Source organism: Limulus polyphemus, unplaced genomic scaffold (genome assembly GCF_000517525.1).
Source record: "Limulus polyphemus unplaced genomic scaffold, Limulus_polyphemus-2.1.2 Scaffold1291, whole genome shotgun sequence".
NCBI lineage: Eukaryota > Metazoa > Arthropoda > Merostomata > Xiphosura > Limulidae > Limulus > Limulus polyphemus.
The window spans coordinates 237,575-261,236 of NW_013666901.1; the positions used below are offsets into that span (position 1 = coordinate 237,575).

A 23,662-nucleotide genomic window follows, 5' to 3' on the forward strand; every position below is an offset into this window, starting at 1 on the left:
ATGGTGCCCATATAGAGGTGTATTAAATGAAGTAAAAAAAAACTTTGAAAACCACTGAGTACAATAGAACAAGTCTGACAAAGATATCTTATCAATTGCCTTTGTAATAAATTTTTTTAAATTGTAAAAATACTTTATGGACACCCTGTATATATTTATAATTGCTTACCATTTTCACATTATAAGATAAGGAAAATTCTTTTTTTTCCAATAAGAACATTACTAAACATTAGCTTGTCTATCAGTAGTTAGAACAGACCTGGTCAGACTATGTCTTCCATAACATAGTACTTTAAGCAGATAGTTGGATAATCTGGTACTTTTGGTGACAACAAATCTAGTAAAAGTAATTACTCACTTTCATTGGTTAATTATGAACATTTCTATCAGTAGTCATAAGTTCCTCTTTCACATTATTGAATTCTTTAATGAGTATGTTTTAGAGTTTATGCCAAGTTTAGTGAATTGTTATTGAAAAGGTGGGGTCAACCATCATCACAATTCAGTAACAAAATATTTGCATTAGTACCTCCATCATTAGAAAAATTGAATTAAATGGGTGAATGCAGACCTACTAAAACATCTTACTAAGAGAATAATTCATGAGCAAATCAAATTGAATATTGGGGTTCCTGAATATGCAATTTTCAATACAACTTAAATCCAGTATACTATTTAAAAATTTTGAATTACTAGTTTTGGTTTTCACAGGAACAAAATGCTGACACATGCAAACATTACAGTTGCTTGACATTGCAAGATGCTGAAATTAATTGACTGTAGTGTTTCATCTATCACCCAGTTTAATAAGTTTTGTTCAAATAGCTCCTAAAACCATAACGAACTTGGAATGTTTAACTCTGTATATGAACTTGGTCATTTTGACTGACCTTTTAACCACCATATAACCATACATACTTTAAGTTGTCATGTAGTAAGTGTATCTTCATGAAATTTGACAAGTTTTTAGTAAATATCACAAGTCTTTTGTACACAGAAAAATCAGATTTTGTTTAGTTAATTATTTTACTAAATACTTGTCTGTGAATTTATGGAGTAAGAGTCTAACTCGGTCACTGATTATTTTCATGTTAAGATGAAAAAATACCTTATCATTTTACAATTTTCAAATTTCATTTGCTTAACCTTTTGAACCTCCTAAATAAATATCTAACGTTGTTTTCGGTAAAACTTTATATGTTACCTGTTAGTTTCTCTATTTTAACACTGTATACAGGCTCTGTCCATTTGACCAACCTTATAACTACGACAGAAAATACATCTAAATTAGTCTTTTTCTTTCTAGAATGACTGCATATTGTTATATACAATTATATGTTATTTATTCTTATGACCAAAAGACTAAAACTGATACAATTCAAATCCCCCAGTCATTTATTTTTATTGCTTTACTATCACTTAGATTAGTGCCAAAGTGAATTATTACAGCAGGGAAAGCTTTGTGTAAACAAAGCATTGAGTTACCAGCATGTTCAGTCAACTTACAACATACTGCACATTTAAAACCTGCTCGAACTATTGAGTTTAATTTTTTTTTTAACTAAGCTAATAAGTTTCTAATTTCTACATTTTAGTTACGTTTATAACAACAAATAAAAAAATATATACATGAAAAACAAGAAATTTAGTACTTATGTAACACTCTTGTACTTTTTTTGCTTTTGAAGGCTCGATGAAAGTTAACCCTATTTTTTTTTTAGGATGTTGTTAGTACTTCACTTTTTTTTTCAGTGCTATTAAGAACACAAAGTATTAATATTCAACAGAAAAGAAAAACAATGTCCTAAAACTATTATAATTTAACTGGCTTTTTAACTAAGCTATATGTTCATTAAAATAATTTTGGTGAGAGCAACCTATGAATTTGATACAGAATAACTTCAGACTGATTGTAAGAAAAAACTTACTTCATAATGAAATCAGTAAATTAAAATATCTTTCTATTGGTTATAAATAATCCAATAGCAAATGTCAGAGAGAATTATTTACATTTTTAAAAAACAGCATGTGAGTTTCAGTTTATGGCATATAAATCATTAAAGCAGAAGAATGGACAGTAGATTTTCATTTTAGCTCGGATATATCTAATGTATAAGTGTGCAAGTCCTTGGAAACTTGGACAATGATATATGGAATGAAAGAAATTCTAAAATGTGTGTTATTTGGAGCTAAGAAGTGTGTCACTTGAGACATAAAAATAAAGATTGAGGGTTTCTTTAAATATTTATTTTTGAAATTAAGAAACTAAAGCTTATATAATATTAAAATTTGAATTATAAACTGTGTTCTGTTGCCAAATTTATTGCCATACATTGATAACAAAGTAGTTTAATTAAATTTTGATTGTGATATGAAAACTTTGACTTATTCACATATAGAGGGTTAATGTTTTAAGATAATTGTTTAACATTAGTTTACACAACTAACTTTGAGGTTAGTCTAAATGAAACTTTTAATGTATTCACTAGGTTGTAATATTAATTTATGTTTGTATAAATTACTTTCCATCTAGATTTAAACAATAGACAAATTGATCGTAAAGCAAATTACCATCTTCCTTAGGCAGGTGTTTGAGACTTTAGCTTTTGATATTTTATACCAACCGTAAACATTTCTAAAACTTTTAAAGAAATGTTTGTCTGCAGTAGCTATACAAATAACTCTGTTTATGTCATAACAATAACCAACTGATCAAAATTAATGTTTCACAGTAATTACTGTTTTTGATTTTTCCAACTATACAAATAATCAAAATATTGGCAGTCTGATTTCTCATTATTATTTTTGATTGATTTAAGATTATTCAGTTTAATCTGTTAGTGTGTAACTTACAAAATAATCAATTAATCAAAATTAATGTTTCACAGTAATTACTGTTTTTCTTTATTATTCCAGCTATCCAAGTCTCAGTTGAGAATAATAGAGTTGAATGTGATCTATGAATGAGCCCAATGATTCATCATTAGCAAATCGCACTAATCATCCAGCTCTACTTGTATAAAGAACTGCATGAAACAAGTTGTCTAACAGAAATTGCAGTTATAAGTGAAACATCCCTACTATCAGAGGATCATTTTTCATCTAAATGTTATTTTGTTCTTATGGTAACCAATAGGAATATGTTTGTTTCTTTCTTTAATTTTCTAGGGAAAGTACAAAAGAAATTGGAGGAGTCCAGAGAACGACTACTGAAAGTTTCGAGAAAACTGCATCGAATGCATAATGAATATGTATTATTAATAAAAGAAGCTAAAATATATGAAGAGAACTTTAGAGAAAAACTGATTCCTCATTTGATGAATTTTCAGGAATCTGTTCTACAAGAATCGGCTGCATCATGGTAAAATACACCTTCGTATAAATTATTTTCTGTGTATGAATTATCAAGAATGACTCTGCTGTGTTAGTCCTAGTATCTGTAATAATTTTTGTGTTGTGTCGCTTCAACGGTAATAACTGTCTGATTGTTTTAGTGATAAATGTGTTTAAGTATGTTCAAGCTTCATTGTTATAAATGTAAAAATGTAAGGCTATGTAAAGGTATTTAGTTTATGCTGGTGGTCTTGGAACCTGCTGGTGAATTTTTAATTTTTGTTTCTTTCTCTAATTAGTGGCAATAATGTATTTTATAGAATATATACCAATCAGATCCTTAACTAAGAATTAAGCTCCATAAAAAAAAACCCATCCAGTCTTATTGTGATATAATATCGCATACACATTACTACTAACCTTTTTCTTCTCATTGAATAATCTGTGAGTAAACATTACTTCCTAGGGGTAAATTTTGTAAATATCTATATTGTAACCTAGCAAATAAATAAACTAGAAAGGCAAACAGTCGCAAGTAAGAGCAATATCCTTCGATTTTAAGGCAGTAGAATTTAAGGGAGGGCATGAACTACAATATGTATACTTCAGATGGATTGGTATTAATGTGAAACTCATTTTTGAGAAAATAGCGTTAGAGCATACTAAACTGTGATTTGAGGATACACAGGACAGTCAACTCCTGCATAAAAAGATTCCTTTACAATGGCAGAAACTTTACAGATCATATTTGGACAAATAAGACACTCGCATATACATATATGAGAGAGAGAGGATTGGAAGGTCAAAAACTGTCATTCTACAAAATATTTTGACCTTTGATCCCCTATGAAACTGTAATAAAAGTACAAGTACCATATCTGTCTGTGGGAGCTGTAATAAGGTAGATTTGTGCAAAGTGTGATCTGGATTATTGAAAATATAAGGGAACTGCAGTCTATGTGTATTTTATGTAATGTTTGACCTTCATTTGACATAAGGTATATTTGTGCAAAGTGTGATCTGGATTATGGAAAATATAAGGGAACTGCAGGCTATGTGTATTTTATGTAATGTTTGACCTTCATTACCTAAACTTATAATGGATCTTTAGTCCTAAAAAGTATAAAGGTGTCTGGACATATCAGACCAAGGTATATGATCTCCAATTTTCAAGACTGTTGAGTCTTGAGTGGCACTCAGTTGTTGGAAAAATAGAATAAAGAAAGCTAGGAAATACAGTTTGTCATCCTCCCTGTGAGGAAGATATAATACCTGATCATCTTGTGTTTTAAAAGAAATTTCTTACTGTATGTTAAATGTAGGCTAAGCAATACAGTAATAGTAAGCACTTTGTGTCTAATTTATCATAACTTTAAGGATTATATGCTTATTTTATTGAATTTTTCTCAACATTGCAAATTTATTATTTCATTCAGAGCAGTTATACTTCAAAATAAACAGCTGTAATTGAAAAACAGGAAACTAACCCACAAAGTTCTCAAAAAATCCATGGAATATGTAGGAAATATGTTATTATGAAACAATATAACATAGAAACCTAAAACAAAAGAATGTAACACGGAGCAAACTAAAAGTAACAAGTTTAATCTTGTGGTGCCCAGCTGTAGGGTTAACATTTTAGGTTTGCTCAAGGGTAAAAAAATAATCAGTGCATTACAAGCAATACTGAAAATTCAACAAATTTAACCATATGGTGCCAAACCATAGAGTTATACTTGTTAGATTTGCCCAAAGACTAAATTGCACTATTAAATTAAAAAAAAATTGTATGAAATAAACTTGTAGTTATTCTTCCACACATTTTATAAAAAAATTCAGAGTTGAAATTTATTCAGTAAAAAGAGGTTTTATGTTTAATTTTATATATAATTTTTTTTTAATTGCATATTTTGATTTTGAGTTACTTTCAGTACATACCAAATGGAAACATTAGTGTTTTGTGAATCTTCTACATTTTTTTTTAGCATAAAGCTACTCATGAGGAAATTCAAAATTGTTTTGAACCAGACAACACCAATTTGTACACTGTAACTTTATTGCAAGTGTAGTTTTATCAATTTAACAAATCACTCTTTCATAACCACATTTGTCATGGTGTTACATAAACTGCCTACATCTCACCATTGAAAAATCATAAGCTATTGATCTAAACATTTGTTTCAGGACTTTTCGACTGTGTGAGCCAATGTGGCTTCCTGATCAGTGGAGATCAAAAGAAAGTGATGAAAGTTTAGTTTGGTGTAACATTACCAAGAGGAAAGATTTTTTTGAATAACTTCTGCCATAATTATGGTTTTATTTTTTTTTAATAGCTTGTGAAAACCTACTTTATCATTTGATACTCAATTTGAATTACGAAGTTACAGTATGATAGGAAAAGAAACGTTTTTGTGGAACAAGGTCACGTGGAAACTTGTTAGGCTTAATGTGATCGTATTGCACTTTATATCAAGCTACGTTTTGTCAATAAGGTTGATGTTTGTTGTGTCATGTTTACATGAGACTATCAGCCTAAGTAACTGCTTGAATAGACAAAGAAAATCATGAAATGTAAAAAAACTTTATGTATCTATACATATTAATCAATATAAAACAAGTTTAAGGCTTAATAAATATATTAAATGAAAATTTCTAATAATTAACAGTTAGAAACAAAGTACTTGCTTATTTTGGTATGGTTGAAAAAAGTTATTTTTAATATATGTTGGCAATTGGAAACACAGTGAATCAATCTGTGTACAGTTTTTTCAAATCAAAACAAAGACAAAAAGCTTCACAAGAATGTAGGAAAACAAAATAATCAGTAATTGAATTTTACAAGGAAGATAAGCATTTTTTATTGTTCCTTAAAAATATATCACTAAGGAATTTTTTAAATTTCCAAAGCTGAGAATTCATACAAATATCAATTGTAAAAATAAGATATTTTAAAAAAGCTACATATCCTGTAGGAAGTTTATCTCGTGTTCAAAAACTACTTCATCCATTAGTTTTTTTTTTTTAAGGCAATAAAACAAACCATACTCCATGGACATTTTAAGATTAATCAGTCACCACTGAATATTTTAAAGATTTTTGATACTTTGTGTATTAGCTATATTGTGTAATTGGTATTTTTCTTTTATCTTTCACATAAAAACTTCTTGCACAGTAATGTCTTTTATTTCATTAGTTTTATATGCAACATGTGAATATTATACATGTATAGTGAAAAAAATCTAAAGTTTTATGATACATAATTTACCATTTTGTTAAGTTTTGTTGGAATCAGGTTTTAGTTTTTTTATTTCAGGAAAGAACTTTTAAAAGACTACTGCAAGTTTACAGACCTTACTGGAGAAAAGTTTCAAGCTATTCAGAAAAAAATGGCTGATAGCATTGATGCCGTTGCTGTTTCAGAAGAATATAAAGTGTTCATTCAGAAGAACAGGTAACACATATTCTCAGTGGCCTGTCTTTATCCATGTAAAATACACATTATAATCCTTTAAACTGCTATGCATATGACAGAACTTTCTTACTTGTGACCATAATTCTTGTTTCTTCCTTCAACTTTGATAGGATTTTAAAAATCACTGTTTAATAAATCTAGTTATAGTGTTTGACTGTATTCATATTGGAGTAAAAATCTGATGGTAATATTAGTAGGCTCTCTCTCAACATAGGTAGTTTTTGTACTAGGAGCTCTGTGTTTTAATAATACACTGGTACTTTGTATTGGCAATGTGATTGTTCATTAAAGAATTTCTGTAAGTTTTAAGGTGTTATTTTATAATTGACATATTTCTCTAATTGATTATTAATAAAGAGTAAATTCAAGTTTCATAGTTTTTAATAAGAAAAGGTAACAATCATTATCTCTAATATTATTGCCCCCAAAATTATGTGTTTTACTGTTTGATGAATGTCTTTATAACTTTTCTGAAAAAAGATGTACTTAGGTAAAGTTTCTACTTCAGAGAACCAACCCTGTAAAGGTAATTGGTGATACACGTGTTGATTTCATACATTTCCAATTTTTCATGTTGTTTGCTCTGGTGTTTAAATATGAGTAATAGACTACCAGTGACATTAATTGGGCTATAAAGCCATTGATCAATATCTGCCTTTTGCATTTTAACTCTCACAATTCACAAAGCAACCATCACAGTTTTCATACTATAAATTTTAATGTGGTACGTGTATCGTTGTGAAATTTGACAAGCTTTCAGTAAACTTTACAAGTTTTTTTGTACATAAAAAAAATCAGATTTTTTTTTTATTAATTATAAAGACTTGTTCATGAATACGTGCTGCTCTAAATGCAAAGTGATCTTCATGTGAAGATTAAAAATACTTTTCTTCACCTGAAAATTTTCAAATTTCATTTATGTAATCTCTAAGACCTCCTAAATAGATATGTTTATTTTTTAAACGTTTAACTTATTTATTTTAGGTTGGGTTTTGTTCTATCCTCATTCTATATGTCTCAGTTGATTTGATCAACCTTGTTATCACCATAAAAAAAAAAGATGAAATAAATTTAAAGGATATTTTTTTCATTCTATATAAGGCTGCAAATTGTAACGGATAACTACAGTTATTTATCCTAAGTAAGCTTTAGGCTCATAACAGTTCACATCTATTTCTACTTAATTGTATTGCTTTATTGTCCTTTGAACCATGTCTAACTAATAATCCTGTCATGCAAGTTGTAAATCACACGGTGAATTTGTATCTTAAGTTACCATATTGAATGACATAACACATTAATTACTCGGGTAGAATTATTATTATTTTTATACTCATTATCATGCCTAATCTAACTTTATCTAACCTAATAAGTGTCTAATTTTTATGTTTTAATTACTTTTATAACAATAAATAAAAAATATACATGAAAACAAGAAATATAGTACTTACTTTTGATGCTTTATTTTTTACTGTTGGTTGCTGATGGAATTTAAGCCTATTTTTTGTAATGATGGTACTAGTACATTAAATAATTTTTATTTATTTAAAGAATGCACTTACAAATACTGAACAATAACACACATAAAGTAAACAGTGTCCTATAACTTTTATAATTTAACTGGCTTTCTAAGTAAGGCATAAGAGTTTTAAAATAATTCCCTAAGCTGCTCTGTCTAAACATTGCAAGATAAATTTTCAAACTGAAGATGAAATTGACAGTATCTTGTACTGCGAAGAGCATAACATTATATCAATTGAAAGATTAAAACTGTCAAATTATTGTTACAGCCGTAAACATAGAAGGCTATAAAAATTAGGCTTTGTCTTAGTAATATTTATATTATTGTGAGTAATTTATGTTGAACTTTGTAATTCAGTGAGGGGTAGTAAATAAATTACAGAATGGGCAAAACTAAGAGAACAAATGTCACAATTCTCATACAAGGGGAGATTGAGAGTTTATTCAAATATTTCCTTTTAAAATAAAAAAATTAAAACTTGTATATTAACATTTGATTTATTAACTATGTTTTGAAGCCAAATTTCATATACAGTGATCATGAAGTAGCTTAAGAAAATTTTGAATGTATTTTGTAAAAGGTTATAACATGCAGATTTTGACCTACCCATAGTAAGAGGATTAATTCTGTAAATGATTTTTATTGTACGTGACACATAAAGTCAATTTGACATGTTAGTGTATGTCATTTGTTATATTATAATTATTACTCTAAAAAAATTGCAAATAACCAGAAAGATACGTGCCTAGGTTTTCTCAATCAGACGTTGAGTAGTAGAAGCTTTGTTTAAATCCATGCTTCTGTTCGAAGTAATTTAATCAGGTTTTCTTGTTTTCTTAAGAAATGCCATGAAATTCTTAGAAAGTCATGGAATTTGTTTTAACCCATTTTCTTGGTATTGGAAACTGTGGAAAAACAATAGTTTTTATCATTGTGTTTATCTTGGTTTGATAAAAAACAACAACACAATCTCTAGAAAATGTGACTGATATAATCGAATATATGCTGACTTGGCAATGGTGATCAGTGTTAGATATTGAACTATATATCCATGTGCAACCAAACTTGTCATGTCACTACTGTTGGAATTATATTGTTAGCATAAAATAAACTCAAGACTCATTTTGTGAAAATTTAAAATCATAGAATTGTTGGTAGGATAAAGAACATATATGTTTGAGATGTTTATATCCTAATTTCCTTGTCTAAATTTCATTCAAAACTAATTAACGTTTATGGCCTATTTTCTATATCAGTTATTATCTAAAATTTATTATTAAAAAGAGGGAGGGATTTCAAATCGTAATGACAATAATTCAATACAAAAAGTGTCACAAATCTCACCGATGCCTATGAAATAGTAAAATATGTGTCATTTAAATGACACACAACAATTAATATATAATGTAAAAGTGGTCACTGCTGCCTAGTTGCCTCCCAGGGGTTCTGTATAATTACAGGTTGTGTGTATATTTTGATGCGTTTGTATATGATTTTAATCTCAACTTATTTTGGTCTTTAGATCACAACCAAGCAATGGGATGCAATTTGAGTTTGATCAGTCTTTACTAGATGAATATAGTGGAAAGTTAGAACCAAACCAACTTGTAATGGATTCTTTTACATATGATGTCTTAAGAGATAGGTATGTATTGTTCTGATTTCCTAAATAATAAATGTTTGAATCTGCTGTTATTTACCTGCTATTTCTGTTCTTGACCTTTTTTTTGTAGTTATCCAAGCATATTGCATTTTTTTATCCTTTTTAAATGGGGTGAATAGGGAGAAAAAAACTGACATATGCTATTCAGAAGCAAGGGTTGAGGATATCACTGACAGGGGAAATGATATAGTAAAAGGGTTCTAGATGTGATGCAGTCTTTGTTGTGCATGTAGGGATGTGTAGGTCAGAGAAGCTAACTGATAAACACAAAGGGTTCATGAATGTATTTAAAGAAAAAGACTAACTTATTTCAGTCATGGATGTTGTGGGGATGAAATTATAAGTAGATTACAAGAGCTTGTGTGTATATGTCTATGGCAGTTATTTTGATTTAAAATTAATTATTTCAGAAGAAATAATTAATAATCAGGGGGTGCTTGAAGATTAAGCAATCCTTCTTCTCCTCACACGTGGCTTAGAGGTATGGGCTTCAATTGAAGTATAAACAAAGAATGATAGGTTGACTGTAACGAAGTTTTGATACAAACAAGCTATGTAAGTGTCATAAACGGCCGATATCGGACAGATGGTCCATCAGGGAAGCGGGGATCTATAAATCCTATGCTGAGAATTTGATGTGAGGGGAACAATGGGAGTATCCCAAGAAAACCCAATTTCACTGGTAATGACCAATCCATTACCAGTGCCCAGTTAGCGAGAAGAAATAAGTTGGAAAGGCAAAGTGAAGTCTAATGCTGGGGGTTGATTAAAGTTTAAAGTAGTTTTGGATTCTTCTAATGTTTGCCAGGGCTCTACTGGGGTTTGGGTTCAAGTTCTGGTATGGTTGTGATGGTGTGAAGTCCTCAGTGTTGTTAGTAAGTGAGCCGAGAGCAAAGAAAGGTTCACCGGGTATGTCAAGGTCGGAGGAGATCTCAATTACAAGAGCATTGGGTGAGTTTGACGAGGAAGGTGCAGAATGTGGGACTGGGCTGAGGGGTGGGTTGCTGGTTTATTGATATGTGTCATTGGTTACTGGTAGGACTGGTGGCCGGGTCTGGTTACCTTTTTTTCCTTCTTGTAGTGGTAGTTTGGGTCATCTTGTCTTGTGTTTCTGTCTCAGATGTGGGCGAAGTTTGAGTTGCTTGGTCTGATGTGATAGGTTGGGTAGTAAAGTTTTGGTAGATGGTGGTTGTTGTTTGGATGTTGTGAAACATGGGCTTGGGGGGTGAACTGGTAAGTGTAGGGGGTGGGCGAGGCTTCTGATATGGTTTCTCTGCTTTGAAATGTTAGAATTCAAGAGAGCATCCATGGGTGAGGATGAAGTCTGCAGTTAGTTTAGAAGTCTTGACAACTTTTTTGAAATGAGAGGGTGAACCTGTTTTCTTGGATGTGATTCAGTGAACTGCATGGATCGTTGAGTTGGTTGAAGTTTCGAATGCTCGATGGATTTCTTCTGGTGTAAAGGATATGTGAACGTTTCTTAGAAATACTGTGTGGAGACTGGTGTTTCTTTTGGGGGGTTGGCATGTGACAAGTTGGTTTGAAGACCAAGGGCGGCAAAGGTAACAGAGATCTTCGGGTGTCCTGGGCTGGAGAAGTATACCTCCCTTGCGGAGACAATTAGTGCACTCAGGAAATACGTAGGATCGAGGCTTGTATTTATGGATGAAGTTGGTGGTGTCCCGAGGAGAGAAGTCAAGCAGTAGTCCGTCGATAATTACCGGCAGCGTTGGGCAGAGGACAGTGTGCTTGCTGGCAGGAAGTATGATACAATGAGTGTAACCTATGAAGTACGCGGCGTGACGTGAATTACAATATCTTAATACTAGGCTTAAGTTAATATGTAAGGATGAAAAGATTGGCTGGTTGGAATTATGGGATCAGGTTAGTGGGAAAAGGGAAGTTTTTGGAATGGAGTGTTTAAATATGTATATTAACTCACCATGTTTTCTATAAGCTTTAAGAATTCAATATGTATATAGTTAAAACATGGTATACTTGTTTGATTTTGTTACCATCTAGCAACTGTTACTATTCACCACATTTTGTATAAGCTTTAAGAATTCAATATGTATATAGTTAAAACATGGTATACTTGTTTGATTTTGTTACCATCTAGGAACTGTTACTATTCTATATTAACTCACCATGTTTTGTATAAGCTTTAAGAATTCAATATGTATATAGTTAAAACATGGTATACACTATGCAATGTTCAGGGTGACTTTGTAGGAAGTGGTAATGGGCAAAGTAGTGCTTTCTGCTATCTCTTAATGTCCTTTCATAGTGTTTTAATAGACAGTCACTGATTGCAGAAGTGTCTTATGGGCTGAAGTTCAAAGGTCACAGATTAAAGTAGGAAGATGGTATAACTAAAAAAAAAACAGTTCTTCATATCAGCTTTATGGTGACTGTTGGAGTAGAAACTTCAGCTGCGTTTATGTAGTAATGCAATAGTGGCAGCCACTTTTTTCATTACATTCCTCCATAGAGAGTGCTAGTTTGCTCTTTGAGATATACTGTGTGTATGTTGTGTTACAGAAATTTAATATTTTTTTTCAATGGTAAAGATATGGCACCATCTACGATTGTAGTTAACATTAACTTACATTAAAGGTAATAAATGCTCAACAACAGCAATAACGGGGTGGAGGGGGTGAATAGTAACAGTTGCTAGATGGTAACAAAATCAAACAAGTTGATCGCATTGATTCTTAGCTTGTTGAGAAAAATTGGGAAGTTTAAAGAATGATAAGATTCTTGTATGAGAAAATACTTCTCTAAGGGTTTTGAAGGAGGTTAAGGATTGGATATGTGAGTCACTACCTAGAATTTTTTTTTGTAAATCCTTGAATAGTAAGCAGGTACCATAGGATTGGAAGGTGGCTATTAATTAATGTTGGTCCTCTTTTCAAGGGAGGTGATAAAATTATCCCAGTAATTATAGGCATTTTAATTTTACATCGGTGGTTGGAAAAGCTTTTGAAATCTAATAAATGATGCATTGCAAAGTCATTTAATAAAGCTTAAAGTTTTTTTTGGATAGTTAGCATGGTTTCACTAAGGGAAAATCTTGACAATCAAATCTTTTGACATTATTTGAAGAGGTTACTGCTTTTGTAGATGAGTGTAAAGGTGTGGATTTGATGTATTTGGAAGCATTTGATAAGGTGACACATAAAAAGCCTTGCTAAAAGAGTTATCTCTGTAGGTGTGGGGGATAAGTTGACTCGTTGGATAGAAAACTGGTGAGATGGAAGCAAGCAGAGGATTGTTATAAATGGAGTTCAGTCAAACTAGATTAATTTCACAAGTTGGAACCTCGGAGTTCAGTGTTGGGACCTTTGCTCTTTTTAATTTACATCAATGTTGTAGATGAAGGAATGGTCAATAAATTATTTAAATTTGAAAGGATTTAGATCATTTTGTGAGTTGGGCAAATAAATGGCAGATGGCTTTTAATTATAATAAATGCAAGGTAATGCATGTAGGTTATCATAATTTGAATTATAATTTTGATGGGAGCAACCATAAAAGTGTTATGGAAGAGAAGGATCTTGATGTTCTGATTGATCAGTGTCTTCAGCCATGCAAAGCAATGCACTGTTGCTAGTGGCAGCACAAATGGGATTTTAGGCTTATCTACAAAAATATCAAATTCAAATCTAAAGAGGTTATAATTTCCTTGTCTAATTCACTGGTTAGGCCATATTTAAAGTATTTTGTCTAGTATCAGACACCTTACCTTAGTAGGACATTGAATTATAGGAAAGGGTTCAGAAGAGGGCTACTAGGGATTGAAAAGTTGTCTACAAAGAAATATTAATATTTTTGAAATAGTTTCTCTTGAAGAAAGAAGAGTTGGAGGGGATCCGATTGAGGTATTTTAGATTGTAAAGAGAATTGGTAGTATTGGTGCATCATGGTTTTTCATACTTAATGGTGGAAATGGTTGGATTTGGGAACATGAAATATAAATCTTGGCAGGGTAGGAGTTTTATTTTTCTAACAGAATAGTTGGCTTTTGGAATGGGTTGCCTTCAGATGTGGTATATGCATTAAGTTTAAGGGAACACTTGATAAATATCTGAATGATAAAGGCTGGCTTGAGTTTTTTAAAGTTTAATGTAGTGGATGGACTAGATGGATTAGCAAGTCCTTTGTTATCCTTGTATTTTTTTTTATTGTACATACATCTATCTGAAAATATAATTGGCATGTCATGTGACTTTAGCTACTATTGTTTTGTATATGTTAAGAATTTAAAGGTGGTGGTGTGAGCAAACAGAACATTTTGGAATTGGTTATTTTAGTTTTCTTAACTTCATTGTTATCCATTTTGGACTTATGTTGAAACACTTACTGTATCAAAATAGATTTGAACCATTAATATCATACATTTATTATAAAACTTATTTTCCAAGAAAATATTTAGATAAACACAAATTCTATAAAATTCCCATTTTGTTACTAATTCCGAGCTTGAGGTGTAACAATAAACAGTCAATAAATCTGTGAGCTGCTACAGGTTGTGCCAGTTACCACTTGAAAATGAGTGTCTGAACAACAACAACAAAATTATAGCTGTAGGCAAGCAAGTATATAAGCTAGGTTTAAATAAAACGTGGGATGTGAACTATCCTAGACTAGTCTGTCATATTTGACAGTAAAATTTTTGTGAAATATTTCACTGGTAAAGCTAGATTTGGTATATTGATTGCAAGAGCTAATTATTGGTGGAAAACCTAAGTTTTTTTTGTGTGTGTGAAAACATCTTAACATTAGTTACCAAATTAGTTTTTACCAGCTAGAAAAACAATTGAAAATGAGTTTCTTGATTTATAGACGTACTTACAGAAAACTATAATCATCTGACATAGAATTGAAAAAATGGTAAGAACATAGTTGGAATGCTGTTTAGATTAATTTACGAAATCAGGAAGCAGATATTTATGCTTTGGCTTACAAACTGACACTGGTAAAAGCTAGGGTTATGAGTGACTTTTGTTCACATTTAAGATTTTTATATCTGGACTTTTTTAATACCACTGTAAAAATCATTTGTAGTTGTCCATTTTATTTCATTTTCAGATTTATCTTACAAAAATAATAGTGCTCTTTATTGATATGGCTTGTAATATAAAAAAGATTTAAGTTTATCAGTTTTGTACTGTTCAAAACATTGTATGTAATTTTTCAAGTGATATGTACCTGCATTGTAGAATCAAAATAGGAAAGAATGGGGACTAAAGTTTTGTCTTAATATTCAAGCATTTCAAATATGAAGATTCATAAACATTGATTTTTATTTTGTAATTTAGAACTATTAAATTCAGTATACCAAACAAAATTGGAACATGATGAGATCCATAATAGTTGTTTAGTTGTGAATATTTTATTACTATTACTAATTATGAATAATCTAATTATTCTTCTCGTTTTTTATCAATCCCATAAACACTTGATGTAATTTTTTATGTTTTTTGAAATCATTAGCTAATATTAACTTTTTAAAGTTTGCTATGTATAAGCATAATATTTCATTTTATTTTACAACAGGTTAATATTATTTTTTTTTTATGGTAATTATTTTATAATTTAACTTTTTCATAATTGTGTATATGTAGATTATCGATTGTGAGCTTAAAACTTTTAATAGGAATTTTATACTCTGTGGATTTATAGTACCTATAGATTTATATGGAGGAATGTGACTTTTAATATATCCTAATATACTTCATATATATATATATATATATATATATATTGTGTATTAAATGCTCTCTTATATGAAAGAGTGTGTTGTAGTGTTTGGAGTACTGAGATGCAATTTGTGCCGTTTTACTTGTACATTCTTACTGTTTATGTACTTGTTGCAGTTAGCTACCATACATGGTATGAATGTACTTCATTTTTGTATTACAAATAGCATTTTATTTTAGTTTCCAATATTTATAATATCAAGTGACAAATTGTTAACATCAGGTGGGCTGAGTCCTATTCAAGCATTAAAAAACTAAAATGATATAAAGGTTTGGTTTAAATCCATATTATTTAGAATGTTTTGTAACATAAATGGTTATTATTATTGTCTTCATACATGTAATATGCTCAAGAAAAACTGAGTAGCTTTTTGCTTTACTTAGGGCTGAAGACTTAGATAACAAGTTAAGCAACTGCAGAGCAGAAATGAAAACTAAGAAGTTTCAACTAGAGCAGTATGTGAGAGATATGAATGCCTTAAAAAATTCTCCAGATGAGGTTGAACTGTAAGTTAACAATTTTTTATAGTTCCTTGACCTATTTACGAGGCCATGTAACTTTGGGTTTGGGTTTATTTAGTTTGTCTCATTTACCAGATAAGTTAGTCAGTATGGACTTTGAGTTTGTTTAGCTTGTTTCATTTATCAGATAAGTCAGTCAGTATAACTTTGAGTTTGTTTAGCTTGTCCTATTTATCTGATAGGTCAGTCAGTATAACTTTGAGTTTGTTTAACTTGTCCTATTTATCTGATAGGTCAGTCAGTATAACTTTGAGTTTGTTTAGCTTGTCATGTTTATCAGATAAGTCAGTCAGTATAACTTTGAGTTTGTTTAGCTTGTCATGTTTATCAGATAAGTCAGTCAGTATAACTTTGAGTTTGTTTAGCTTGTCATGTTTATCAGATAAGTCAGTCAGTATAACTTTGATTTTGTTTAGCTTGTTTCATTTATCTGATAAGTCAGTCAGTATAACTTTGAGTTTGTTTAGCTTGTCATGTTTATCAGATAACTCAGTCAGTATAACTTTGAGTTTGTTTAGCTTGTCCTATTTATCAGATAAGTCAGTCAGTATAACTTTGAGTTTGTTTAATCTGTCTCATGTTCCAGATACGAGTCATTTTGTACATGACTTTTGGTTCCAGCATTTCTACTAAAATTGTAGATTTTTTAACATTTTGAAAAATTGATCATTAGAAAAAAACACAATAACATTAGATTGGGCTATATGCATGTAGCTTAACTTATCATGTTATAACTCATATTTGCTGCATCAGACTAGTCTTGCATGACTTTTCAATACTTCCTGAGAGACTAAACCAAGAGATACACTAGACCTTCACTTAGAGATGAAATGCAAACAAATGATTAGATTTGATGTAAAAGAATTTGCATTAAATCCTACAAATCACCAAATAACTCGTCATTTAGTTGGTTGACGGTGAGAATAATTTCACAGGCTTTGTTTTTACTTTATTACCAAAACTGATTTTCTTTCTTTAAATTGAGGAATTTGCACATATATACATGAATAATATACATACCAGCAAATATTATGTGCATTTGATACACAATTTTTATTTCTAATGCATTTTTTTATCTACAAAAACATGTACTTATGCAAATACTTATGTTATCTGGAGCACTGTTAACAATTATTTAGGGCCTGGCATAGCCAGGTGGTTAGGGCGCTTGACTTGCAATCTGAGGGTCACGAGTTAGAATCTTTTTCCCACTTAAGATGCTCACCCTTTCAACCATGGGGGTGTTATAATGTGACGTTCAATCCCACTATTCGTTGGTAAAAGAGTACCCAAGAGTTGGTGGTGGGTGGTAATGACTAGCTGCCTTTCCTCTAGTCTTTCACTGCTAAATTATGGATGGCTAGTGCAGATAGCCCTCGTGTAGCTTTGCAAACAGTTATTTTTAAAATAGTTTTGGATAGATATTATTGTAATGGAAACATCTGATATTGGTTATAGTTGAAATTGTTATACGGTATTAGCTAAGACTAAACAAACCAAATTAAAAGAAATTAATAATTTCTTTTTTTCTTTTCTCAAGGCCATATCCCATTCTTTTATGATGGTAAAAATTGCTGATACACCTTAAAAATGAGGGGTGAAAAAAAAAAGATTGTGTGTTAATTCAAGACCAAATTCTGTTAGTTTCTTCCAAGTTAGACTAACATGTCAACTGATGAAAATGTACACGATCTTTCTATCGATATGAATGGAAGAGTTGTAATAATTTTCTAAGCTTTAAATAGTCCAAGAATACCACAGGAAACTTTTAGAAGATAATAATAACCCAAACTGGGAGCTCAAATTGCAATGTCATGTCCTATTTAGTGACAAAATTGAGGGTTATGTATTCTTACTTTATATATTTCATTTAAAAATTAGTAACCTGGATATTATTTAAATAGAAAATTTTTATTCATCAGTATTTTTGCATTTTAATTTTTAGAGTTTCTAGGTGTCCTTGAAGACCCAACATTTCATCAAGTTTTTTTATGCTGATGTTTTAAAATCCTATTTCTCATGATCCATCATTATATTCACCACAACAGTGAGTTAAATTTCACAAAGCAGTTGTAGCTAATTTTTCCATTCCGAATAGTTTCGATACCCATGGTGGGCACAGCACAGATAGCCCATTGTGTAGCTGTGTGCTTAATTTTAAATAAACCAAACCGAATAATGCAGTAATGATTATGTGACTCTCATTAATGGCTACACATCATCGATTAAAGTTTTAAGTATAGAACTAACTTCATTGATATTGAACATTTAACCAGACAGTCCTATGAATAATTTTAGGTTTAGATACATACTAATGGAAATGTACATACTATTCTCTTGTTAATTTGATCATGTGTGTAACGTTCAATTAATAACCTCATCATGACTTGTTTGTAATTTCCATAGATTATAAATAAGTTTAATGTATTTAACTCCTTATTTAAATCCAGATTGCTACTGATTTATATTTTTTATCTAAAAACTTATTCAAAATATTTTTCAAAAGTTTGTATGATTCTGATTACTAGTTTTAACCAACAATTAGTGAATTAGGTGCTGAATGCTGTTTTCAAACCATTTGTTCATTGGGAAAGAATTGGCAGAACTTAGAATCTCTACCAGATAACCTTTAAAATCCAGGGTTTATTTATAGCCTTTTAGTGGAACATGAATTTTTTACCGAATACAAATACAGTGCAGCTGAAGAGCATTAACTAACCTGAACTTTCAAGACTTATTGATATTTTCTGATTATTTTCTTCTTCCTAGTGTTTATGGTTACTCTATAAGTAAGATGTTGTAATAAGTTAATTTTTCTTTTCATTTTAGAGTTAAAATTAAACAAAGAGCCATTGACATAGTGAACAAGGAAATTGAAGAAATGCAGTGTCATGAGTTGAGGTGGCAACAGCTGTTTGACCTCATAAACAATAGATTTGGAGCTATAGGCCCAGAGGGGCCTGCATCTGCTCTTGACCTGGGAGAAAATATTCACAGTGATCAGGTACCTCACATTTTTTTATTACTATGTATATGTTTTGGTATTACACGTATTAGATCTTTTATTTTGTTATTATTATTATTCCATCATGAGCTAATAAAGAAAGCAAAAACAAATTGTATCATGATCATTGTTAAGTTTAAATGTTTGAATAATATTTTATAGCAACTGTTATTTAGTTATTTTTAAATCAATGTAATAATTTCTAAATATAGCATTACTTTGAAACTGAAATAAATATTGTTTTTACATGTTTTTCATTATAAGTATGGTAGTATTTAGAGTAGGAATGGGTCAGATGTGCAATAAAAATGAAAATCTCAAACATACTGCAAACATCATATAAACAAAACTTTATAAGCATTTTACACACACAGTTTATAAGTAAACAGACCATCTACAGAGTAACAAACCACCAAAGCACTTGAGAAAGTCAGTAGAATAAAGATAAAAATTGCACAAAACCACAAATTTGTCAATCTATCTGTCTGACTGACTAACGTTGTTGGAAAGGCATAGCTCTCTCCTGCTTTCTCCTTATGCAAATCTAAATGCACATGATTGAATTATGCTACCTTGGCTAAAGGCTTTTTTTTTGTAGTTTTACTTATAACCTTGGTTATAACAAGTAATAACAATAACCATTTTGTAACACTACTAACAAGCTAACAATACACTAGTAGCCATATTCTATGATTACAAGCATGCTCTGTGAGTTGCCAAGTAACAGCTTCCCTTGTATCACATGCAGGTGCACGATTGCTTATGTGCATGTGCTACATGATCATCCTGCAGCTGTATCAGCTAGATTTAAAAAAAAAGTGGACTATGTAGATTCTCTAGATCTAAGTTCTAACTATAATCTAACATTTAAAAGCGAAGTTTTCATTTCTGTACATCTGACTTGAGTGTTCTGTGTTTGACAAAGCAATTCTGTCATATCAGTCGGTGCTTACAACATGAGTCTCTTATGCGAGGATGAATGCTACCACTGAAGTCTGACACGGGTTTTCTCGGGTGTCATGGACTGAAAACAAGAATAATAAGCTGTATAACTTACCTTTGCATTGTTTTCAAACTAAGTGCGATCTATTGACATCTAAGGTTGTACTTGAAATGGTGCAATTTTTAAAATATGCCTTTCAAGGAAACAAAACTAGAAAAAAGGAGAAAATCTTGTGTTGATAACCTTGAAAAGTCTTTGTCCCAGTGTGCAAGAATAGAGATACGGTTAGAAACAGTAATGTTGAATATGCAAAATAAAACTATTAATCCAGACAGAGAAAAGGCTGCTACTCTGGCTAGATGGAAGAAAAACTATAGCAAAGATATCGGCAAAAGCCGGGAAATGTCGAGAGATAGCTCTGAGAAAAGCTATGAGAAGGATAGTCCTAAAGCCCAGCCACTATCGAGACTTAGTACTAAAAAAAGCTAAGAGAAAGTGTAAAAGATTAAAAAAAATGAAATAGGAATGGGAGCACCAAAAAGTAAAGAAAAATGTAGGAATTAGTGGAATAACATTGCAACACTTGGTGGTTTTTGACACTGTGCAACCTCAAAGTAGGAATAACATTACAACACTTGGTGGTTTTTGACATGGTGCAACCTCAAAGTAGGAATAACATTACAACACTTGGTGGTTTTTGACACGGTGCAACCTCAAAGTAGGTGTGGCCATCATTCTGCCCATTCCTACTTCATGTTTTACTTTGAACTTTGATCCAATTATGGACTTGAATTGAGTTTTATTAGTATCTAATCCTTTCTAAATGCTCAACAAATTAAAAAAATTCAAGAATCAGCAGTGTTAATACTATTCTTTCGGCCCATCCTTTACCAGTCAGATAGCTATAATGTTTCCCATAAGCAAAGTATGATTATCGGAGCTTCCTGTCTCACTTCTGACATCAAACACCCCCTTATGGTGTCATGCATTACGTTAGACTCACGTATTTTGATTACATACACATATTTAATATTAGACATTCACAGATGAGTCTAGCAATATTCATTTGCATTACAGTGGTGGGAAAATCACAGCTCAGAATGTTGAACAGAAGCTGTACAATGACTAACAAATCTCTGAATGCTTGTGCAGTTGTCCTCATTTTCATTCTAATGGTCACTAATGCAAAACCTCGGTGTGTAACAGGAAACACAAGTAAAATGTTGTGATTTGAAGTTGATTGAACATATTGTATAGAATAGTGCCACTTTTGTAACACTACAAATAAAAAGTGCTTGTAACACACGCATCATCGCCATAGCATGTGACTGTCAACTCTGCTATAAGGAACTGTTGGTTAATATAACATTAAAGGTAGTCAAAAGTGTCTAGTTTTTAAAGGATAATATAACATTAAAGGTAGTCAGAAGTGTCTAGTTTTTAACATGCGACTGTCAACTCTGCTATAAGGAACTGTTGGTTAATATAACATTAATGGTAGTCAGAAGTGTCTAGTTTTTAACATGCGACTGTCAACTCTGCTATAAGGAACTGTTGGTTAATATAACATTAAAGGTAGTCAGAAGTGTCTAGTTTTTAAAGGACATACTTTATCCATAAGTTATAAGAAAGAGTGTAGTTGATGCTATTTGTACAGAATATCCTTTATTAAATCATGCTAGTAATGTAAATATTATCATATATTTATAGGTCTCAGAAGAACCATTTGCTTTTAATACCTTAAGTAAAAAAGCAGCAAGAAGTTTAGTTGAAAAACTAAAAAGTCCATTTCTCAGAAAACCGGTGAGTGTTTCCATAGTTACTGATATGATATTAAATAGAAATTATTTTTAGCCATGACACGGCTGCTCATAATTTGGCTCCGAGTGTTGTTTTTTCTTTTCAAGTACAAATTTTTAATTCATAGCTCCATCTCTTGACCAATTTGAGATCTAATTACAGCTGTGGCTTTTGAGAATTCCCTCTTGTTTAGTATGGTAGAAAAATTGAATGTAGTGATACAGAATCAACCTTCTCATACTTGTTTGATTTGTGTTATTAAAACTAAATGATAACCTGAAAGTAAACAAGAAATGCTGTTGTTTTTCTTTTTTTGGTAAACAAAAGTGACACTCAATCTAATAATGGCTGGAGACGGCTTGAATGGGTAATGAAGAAAAACTTTAATATAACAGCAAATGTACAACGTTTCGACAAGGTTTTGTCATCATCAGGTACATCAACATCATTGCTGTTATATTAAAGTTTTTCTTCATTACCCATTCAAGCCGTCTCCAGCCATTATTAGTCTCAAAGTGGGTTCCTCGTCATCGAATTTGACACTCAATCTATTTTGAATTTGCCACTCATCAACGAGTTAAACTTGTAACATCTCTCGTAACCCTGGATAAGGGAAACTCAAAAAATGAGGTCAGGCCTTTTGTAGTAGTGAACTGCAGTTTATGTGTGGTACTTGTAGTGTTTTTTCATTTCTTATTTGCTTCTGAAGAAGGAAAATGTTTGTCATATAAAAAACAAGTTGTGTGGTTAAAGGTATAAGATTTCTAAATTAAGTTAGAAGTAATAGAAAAATATGAAGAAAGATTAAATATCTTTAAGTCAGAAGATAGTTTAAAACATTCTTGTAATCCTGCTTTATTTAATGTAAGAAAGAAAAAATAGCAATAACTTAATGAATCTACATGACAGAAGCCAAGGTAGACAGGTATTAAGCTTAGTATTTTTAATTTTTGATCCTGCCTTGTCACCAAAGTAATAAGAACTCTTGAGCTATATTTTCCCTAAAACATATTTTTTGTTATAATCACACACATAAATGGGCTCTCTAAGGTGCTTGCTGGGAAATGTGTGAGGCCAATCTTAAAAACAAGAATGTATTAGATTCTACATAAAAGTAATTATGATAATTGTTTGGGAAGGTGAAGGTAGGACTAAAAGTGGTTCTTTAATTTTTCTGTTCTGACAATAGATTGTGAGTGCTGATCCTCCTTGTCCTCCAGCTAAGGATTTTATGGAGAATCACTGTGGCAGCTTTAATTTTCATGATACTAGTGCTGGAATTGAAACCAAACGTGTGAGTAGGTTTTTGTTCTTTACAATTTAATTTCTTTATTTGTAGGAAACGTACAAGATACTTTTAAACTGAGATCACATTTTGGTGGTGACTGACACATTTGGTGAATAAACTAGTTTGCATTGTAATAAGTTATTAAGGTATGAACGTTTGTTTTTGTATATTGTACTAAATAACAGGTCAAAAATCATAACATACATTTCTGAGCAGAAATCATTTTACTAATATGATTAACTCTTTCAGCATGGGCTTGGTTCCTGGGACCAAACTCCTAACCATTTTGTGCTTGTTATAATTCTCATGCTATAACTTTTGAATTAGTAAGCGAATGTTAATGAAATTTGGCA

General features: G+C 31.1%; 1 protein-coding gene across 1 annotated transcript in view; it reads left to right on the forward strand.

Annotated features, from left to right (window-relative positions):
* LOC106462964 (tyrosine-protein kinase Fer-like) overlaps positions 1–23,662 on the forward strand; it is a 76,146-nt gene that overhangs the window by 22,162 nt on the left and 30,322 nt on the right. The window contains 7 exon segments of the mRNA XM_022390368.1: positions 3,169–3,361; positions 6,647–6,784; positions 9,850–9,972; positions 16,137–16,259; positions 19,104–19,278; positions 21,932–22,024; positions 23,211–23,315. Coding sequence (XP_022246076.1) covers positions 3,169–3,361; positions 6,647–6,784; positions 9,850–9,972; positions 16,137–16,259; positions 19,104–19,278; positions 21,932–22,024; positions 23,211–23,315 — 950 coding nt within the window.